The following is a 7,955-nucleotide window of genomic DNA, read 5'->3' as shown; positions in this document are numbered from 1 at the left end:
TTTTGCTTTTCAAGGAGAGGAGCAAATGGGAGGGGGGAGGGGTTTGTGCGGGGAGAAGGGTGCAACAATGAATGAATGGAATCCCAAAATCTGTGTAGGTGTTCATTGAAATGAAAAATAAACAACCTAAATTTAAAAAAAAATAAACATAATTATCCAAATAAAAAAAAAAGAACACGTGGTCAGAGGGCTGGGGGGTTGCTGGGAGCTAGGCTGGAGCAGCATCGTGCTGGACCTGGCAAGGATGTGGGTGGCCATGCCAGGCTGTCAAGCAGAGAACTCAAGCTGGGATGGTGAATACCGTTAAATTGCTGCAAATCTCCCAGCAGGCAGGCCTTGAAGTTGTGGAGCAGGGGGCCCTAGAATTGCCTTCTATAAGCTTGTCTCTGCTGCCTGTTCTGTGGTGACACCAGAGTCTCACTCAGGGTTGTGCTGTGCTCTTGGTGGTGGGCATGCCCCCAGAAAGGTGTTTCTGTGGTACCACAGGGAACCGTGTGATTCCCAGTCACCCCTGGTTGATACCAGGGTGAGAACATGTGGGGACTTTCCTGGGAAGAAGCTCTACTCCTCACAGGTGACACAGAATCCCAGCTGGGCACTTGGCAAGGTCTCTCCTGCCAGATGTGTCCATTGCCACCCCCTAACCCTCATCATGGAGGCCACAGAGCACTGGACAGAATGCCTGGGCAGGGACACCCTGCAGCTGTAGATGTGGGCCAGGAGGGCAGGCACTAGGTCCGACAGGAGCCAGCTGTCTGCAGATAACTCAGCAGAGGTCAAGGGGCTATCTGCTGGGCCTCACCTTCGGGGCCCGTCTGTCTGATGTCCTCAGGTCCTGGCTGGAGTAGTCATCATGAGCAAGCCCCAAGCCTTGCCTATGAGGAGGCCTCCTGATCATGAAGTATGGGAGACTGTCACTCCCATGGTCCCTCTTCTCAGCTTACACACACATACCCCATGCAGCAATGCCTTCTCTCCCACCCTTGGCTGCCCCTTAGGGCTCCTAAGGAAACTGCAGATCTCCATCTGAAGCGTAGAAACTAGTGCTTGTTGTAAATGGAAATACTTGGCACACATTTTCCCTCACCCCAGGCAAACCACAGGAAACCTCACTTGAGGACAGTCCCTCTGCAAATCCCCGAGCAGAGAAAGCAGAAGCCCTGGGCTCCATTGTGTCCATTCAGTGGGGCTCCCTCATCTCACAGATAAGGAAATGGAGGTTGGGGACGGAGGGGGGACTGGGTCCAGTTACTCAGCAAGTTAGAGATTGAACAGATGTTGGGACCCCAAGTCAAGACAGTTCAGTCCTTGCAGCCAACAACAAATGCTGGTGAGGTTGTGGAAAGATCGGAACTCTTAGTCACTGCTGATGAGAATGTAAAATGGTACAGCCACTGTGGAAGGAGATCTGGCAGTTTCTCAAAATGTTGGGAATAGAAATACCATTTGACCCAGCAATTCCTCTACTGGGAATATACCCCAAAGAGACCAGAGCCACAATTCAAACAGATGCATGCACACCCATGTTTATTGATGCATTATTCACAATAGCAAAGAGATGGAAACCCAAGTGCCCATCAACAAATGAGTGGATAGAAAAATTATACATTCATACAATAGAATACTATGCAACATTGAAAAACAATGAAATAAGAAAACATTATACAACATGGGATAACCGTTAGGACATTATGATAAGTGAAATATCTCAGTTACAAAAGGACAAATACTGCATAACATTCTTTTTATAAAATAGAACAGATATGAGGTGGGGAGGGAATGGAGAAGTGGATCGAAAATGAACACTGCATTAGAACGGATGAGAGGAAGAACTGTCCGAAAAGAATACATGATTATGCATTATATGTATGAGAACAGGCTGGAACAAGAAGTACAGTGGGAGGGGGAAGAAAATGTGCAACAATGAATATAAAAAGACAGTTCATCCAGTTTTTACACTGAAAAAACCTGTCACTCCCATGATCCCTCTTCTCAGCTCCTCACACACACCCCCTCCCACACATACACACGCATGCAGCAATGCCTTTTCTCCCATCCTCAGCTGCCCCTTAGGGCACCTAAGGAAACGACATGTCTCCTTCTGGAGCGTCATGGAGTGACATGCGGGAGTTTGAATTATATTATACATTGGTAGCTGTACAACTCTGTACAGGTTATTTAACTCTCACTGATCTGAATAACGGGAAGAGTAAGATGTACAAATAAAATTGACATGGCAAGCACCATGCTTGTTATATAATCTGTATTCATTATATCAAAAAGCCTCACAATCATTGTGGTCAAGTAGGAAATGACTCATAACTGGTCCTCCACTGAGTTTCAAGGCTGTAAATTGCACAGGAAGAGATTGTCCATCTTTCTCCCAAGGTGCGGCAGATGGATTTGAACCACCAATGAGACTCTTCCTTTCGTTAGAAACACAGCTCCCCATTGACTACACCACCAAAGCTCACCATTTATTGCATTGTCAAAGGCAGTACATTCATTGCACAGGACGAGATTGCCCATCTTTCTCCTACAAAACAGTTGGTGGATTTGAACAGCATGCCTTTGAGTTGGCTGCGCAACTCCTAACCACTTAGCCTCTGTCATTCAGTGACAGCAGGACCTGGACAGTTTATCAGTCTGCTGAGTACTTTAGGGTAATATATTTCTGGTTCCCTTTCTTGGTGAGCTTTTATAGGACTGAATTCTTAACTAGGAAAGTTTTAATATTGCCTGCCTGGCCACAAGGGGATTCCTTCACAGAGCTCCCCAAACATCATAGGCTCTGGAACTCCCCCTGCTGGCTTAACTAAAAAAGAAAATATCGCTTGGCCTGAGACCCCAGAGCTGGGGACTTGGTCTCTAGAGTGACTCCTTCAGCAGTCAAGGGGCCTTTTATCTAAGGTGTCCCCGTCTTGATCACGCCTCTCCCGGAGGATAGCAGAGCAGGAAGCAGACATGGGGAGGGCAGTGACCTTCTGACTGGCACAGCATAAGCGCTAAGGTGGCAGCCATACCAGGCCTGTTGTCCTTCCTACCACATGTCCAGGGTGAGGCAGAAGATCTGCCCGGAGCCAGCCCTGCCTCGTGACACTGGATAAGCCACCATTCTGTGACCCTTGGGAGCCCTGTTTGTGAAGGATTCTCTTGGTCAGAGAATCCTTGTGGGTTTTACAGTTCTTCTGCTTCCACATATTAATACTTTGTCCTGAAAGAGAGCATTTGTAGATGTGTATACACATATGCATATGTTTATACATGTGTGTCACGTGTGTGCAAGGTGTACATATATATATGCATGTGAAACTGTGTGTATGTGTGAATGTCCGCAGCTTTAATCTAAGGCCATGTCATCTCTTTGTTCCCTAAGGATCAAGACAAGACCAGGCCGCTGTCCACCCTGGCCAACTTGGCTATCATCATCACAGATGTCCAGGACATGGACCCCATCTTCATCAACCTGCCTTACAGCACCAACATCTACGAGCATTCTCCTCCGGTAAGACCCTGTTCGCCCTGGGGGTGGCAGGGGTGAGGGTGCTGATGGTGGAATGGGTTTCCCCTTGGCACTTCCTGCCCCCTTATCTGTATAGGCACGACAGGAGCAGATCTAGCAAGTAAAAAACCAACACTTACTCTTGATGTCAAAAGCTATGTCCTGAACTTCTCAGTTTACCTCTAGGGGGTCTGAGTAGTCAAGAATAAAGACCCCTTAGTCCAAGCAAAGGGGGTGCTGGTGGCCTGGTTCACAAGAGGTACACGGTAACCCAAAGGCAGCTCCCCTCTGGTCTCTTGGATCTATGAGTGTCTCATGGAGAAAGACAAGCAGTCTCCTGCGCATGAAAACCTGCGAGAGAGTCAACTGGGGGAGGTTCTGACTCGCCCACAGTGAAGGAGTGAGTTCAGATGAAAGGAGGAAGTTGGTGAGGATTTATGTGAAGTAACGAGCTTGCCTGGAGAAAACCTAACGTGGACTAGATTGCAAATTTTCACTCAGTCAGCCTTCATGAAACATCTTTGTATTCCCTGCTGGTCCCCCAAACACCAGTGTACTTCTCTCAGCCCCCCAGCACTGCTCTCTCCCCAGGCTGCTGCTCCCCAAGGTGGCATGGCCTACCATGCTAACAGCTCCTGCTGCCCTCCCCCCAGCAGTTGCTCAGTCTTAGGGTTTCCCAAGTCCCGATCTTTAGTGAGGCCTCTGATTGCCAGTGTCCATGATTTGGGGTTGCAAGGACACAGGTCACCAGCCAGCTACCCTTGGGCCATGTGCTAAATCTTCAGCTGGGCTGGGGAAACCTGAGCAGGAGACAGGTTAGGGGTTCACATGCTCTGGGTACACCCTCAGAATCTCCTCAGTGTTGTCCTATCTCTGCCTTTTTCTCCACACTTGGAATGCATTCCAGAGTCTCCCTCTTGCTTCCACAGCTTTTTCATAGTCTGATTCCCAAACACTCCAAAGCAAAATTTTCCAGCTTTTCTAATCAGGTTCGGTGCCTTGACCAGGCCTCCCTGCCAGTTTAAAGCATGGAACCCAATGCAGAGCAGTAATTCTCAGGCAGGCAGGGCTGAACACTACTGCCTGCCTGGCCTCACAGGCCCGAGGACCCCGGCATGCTCACTTCTAGCCTGGCTGCTGCCCTCCCCCACCCCGCGAGCCCTGTTGGGACCCTCACTTCCCCCACCCCCTCTTTATCTGCGGCTCCCAGTGTGTATTCCTCGCTCTATCAGTGTATCAGGCCAGAATGCCTCATCTAAAGTGTATATATTACCTAATAAAATCCTTCTTATTTGGGATTATTGCATCAAATTTTAATTTCCTCACTCGAGCGGCAGCATGTCAGCCTGCCCGTCAGTGAAGGGCCGATAGAAGGTGAGAAGAGCGGATAAACGGCACAAATTACCGCCGGCCGATGCCTATCAGTCCTTTGACTGGAATTGACTGGAATTAAGGACTGAGAAATAGGATTTTCTGCCTCAGAATCTGCTGTGGCAGCTCTCGTCGGAAGCCCCCTTCTGCCCACCGGCCGCCTCCTCCTCAGGGTGCCTCCCACTCCCAGAGTAAAGTGCAGGTTCACCTTTCAAGTCTGTAATCCTGTCAGGAAAATGGGTGTGGGTTAAGGGCTGCATCCCAGCAAAGCAGATGGACTAGTCTCAGTGAAGAAGACTGACCGGACCTGGGCCGCACAGTTGACCCCAGGCAGGCTCCTGCTTTAGCTGTTGTCCTGTGAAAGGGTTTCTTTGAAGTCACAGACAGGGAGGAACTTAGACTCTTCTAGAAAAGTCTTCACTTCTCTCATTTGGGCTCCTACTGCCACATTGCACATCTTCACTCTGGAATGGGATTATTGATCCAGAGTGTTGACTTTGCCAAAATGCTTTTGAAAGTGTGTGTATGAAAACCCTATGTGCAACAGAACACACTTACACTAGCAGATATGGCAACTGAGGCTGAGCACTCAAGTATGGAAACAAATAGGAACAACTGTAAGCAGACACTAGTGACTGGAACGTGGAATGTAAGAACCTTGAATGTAGGAAAATTGGATACTATTGAGAAGGAAATGGAACACAAATATTGGCATACTAGATACTGAGGAAATGAGATGGACTGGCATGGGACATTTTGAGTCAGAGGGTCATATGATCTACTATGCTAGAGACAAAAAGATGAGGAAAAATGGGGTTGCTTTCATAGTTTAAAGCCATTTCTAGATCCATCTTGAAATACAGTGTTGTGAGTGACAGGATAATATCCATACTCCTACAAGGAAGTCCAGTGAATACCACCATCATTCAAATATATGCACTTAAAACCAGAGCCAAAGAGGAGGAAATAGAAGATTTCTACCAACTTTTGCAGTCAGAGATTGATCAAACATGCAGTCAAGATGCATTAATAATAATGGGTGACTGGAATGCAAAAGTTGGAAATAGAGAAGAAGGATCAGCAGTTGGAAAAACATGGACTTGGTGACAGAAATGAAGCTGGAGACTGAATGATAGAATTTTGCACAATCAATAACTTACTCATTACAAATGCATTTTATAAGAAACACAAACACAGGCTATACACATGCATTTCACCTGATGGTATGCATAAGAATCAGATCAGTTACATCTGTGGAAAGAATCACTGGAGAAGCTCAATATCAGCTGTGAGAACTAGGCCAGGTGCTGATTGTGGAACAGATCACCAACTAGTCATATACAAGTTCAAGCTGAAGCTGAGGAAAATTAAATCAAGTCCACAGGAACCAAAATTTGACCTTGAGTCTATCCCACCTGAATTTCAAAACCTTCTCAGGAATAGGTTTGAGGCCTTGAACATTAATGAGTGAAGACTGCATGAGCTGTGGGAGGGTATCAAGAATATCATCCATGAAGAATGCAAAAGGTCATTGCAAAGATGGAGGAGGAAGAAAAGACCAAGCTGGATGTCAGAAGAAACTCTAAATATTGCATTGGAGTTCCGAGAAGCCAAAGCAAAGGGAAGACATAAAAATATTAAGCAGTTCAACAGAAGATTTCAGAGGGCACTGGGGGAAGACAAAGTAAAATATCACAATGAAATGTGCAAGGAGCTGGAGTCAGAAAATCAAAAGGGTCGAACTTGCTCAGCATTTCTTAAGCTCAAGGAACTGAAGAACTAATTAAAACCTTGAGTTGCAGTACTTAAGTATGCTTTGGGCAGAATATTAAATGATCCAGGAAGGATTGATGGAAAGAGTATACAGAGTCATTGTACCAAAAGGAATTGGTGGAAACAGAAGAATTTCTTGAAACAACATTTGAGCAAGAGCCTGTGGTGATGAAGGAGGAAGTTCAAGCTACTCTGAAAGAATTGGCAAAAAACAAGACCCCAGGAATTGATGGAATACCAATTGACATATTTCAATAAACAGATGTAGTCCTAGATGTGCTCCCCAAGTTGTGCCAAGAAATCTGGAGGACAACCACCTGGCCTACTGACTGGAAGAGATCTATATTTGTTCCATTTCCAAAGAAAAGTGATCTGACTGGAAATTATTGAACAATATGATTGATATCACATGCAAGCAAGATTTTGCTGAAGATTATCCAAAAATAACTGGAACAGCACATCAACTGAGAACTGCCTGAAGTGCAGGCTGGGTTTAGAAGAGGCTGTAGCACTAGGGATATTATAGCTAATGTCAGATGGATCTTGGCTGAAAGCAGAGAGTACCAGAGGATGTCTATCTGTGTTTCATTGATTATACAAAGGCATTTGACTGTGTGGATCACAAAAAACTATGGCTGACTTTGAGAGAAATGGAAATATCAGAACACTTGACTGTGCTTATGTGAAACTTGGACCAGGAGGCAGTCTTTAGAACAGAACATGGTTCAAAATTGGGAAGGGTGTGCATCAAGGATGTGTCCTATCCCCATATATTTTTAATCTATATGCAGAACAGATTATTCAGTAGGCTGGGCTCTATAAGAAGTGTGGCATCAGGATTGGAGGTAGACTCAACAATCTGCTTTATGCAGATGACATAACCCTGCTTGCTGAAACTGAAGAGGACCTGACGTGCTTGCTGCAGAAGGTCAAAGACTGCAGCCTTCAATATAGATTGAAGCTTAACATTAAGATTCTCACTACTGGGCTAATTGGCAGCATCATGATAGATGGTGAAGAGATTGAGATTGTTGACATCTTCAGTTTGCTTGGCTCTACAACCAACATTCTTGATACCAGCAGCCAGGAAATTAAAAGGTTAATGGCATTGGGAGTCTGCTGTCAGAGACCTCTCCAAGGTACCGAGGAGCAATGATGTCAGTCTTGAGACTAAGGTGTGCCCAATATAGGCAATGGTCTTTGCAATTACTTGCTATGCATCAGAGAGCTGGACAGTGACTAGGGATGATAGAAGGAGAGTTGATGCCTTTGAGCTGTGGTGCTGGAGAAGAGTATTGAATATACCATG

At 46.1% G+C, this 7,955-nt stretch overlaps 1 protein-coding gene across 1 annotated transcript in view; it reads left to right on the top strand.

The window, feature by feature from the left end:
* The window catches only part of CDH23 (cadherin-related 23), a 523,436-nt gene that overhangs the window by 179,240 nt on the left and 336,241 nt on the right, over positions 1-7,955 (top strand). Inside the window, exon 7 of the mRNA XM_006889037.1 lies at positions 3,377-3,505. Within this exon, the coding sequence (XP_006889099.1) occupies positions 3,377-3,505 (129 nt within the window). The remainder of the gene's footprint in view (positions 1-3,376; positions 3,506-7,955) is intronic.

Source organism: Elephantulus edwardii, unplaced genomic scaffold (assembly GCF_000299155.1).
Source record: "Elephantulus edwardii isolate Elephantulus edwardi_28Jun2011 unplaced genomic scaffold, EleEdw1.0 scaffold00074, whole genome shotgun sequence".
In the NCBI taxonomy this organism is placed as follows: Eukaryota; Metazoa; Chordata; class Mammalia; order Macroscelidea; family Macroscelididae; genus Elephantulus; species Elephantulus edwardii.
The sequence above is the reverse complement of the archived record's forward strand: the minus strand, read 5'-3'. Positions and strand labels throughout refer to the sequence as shown.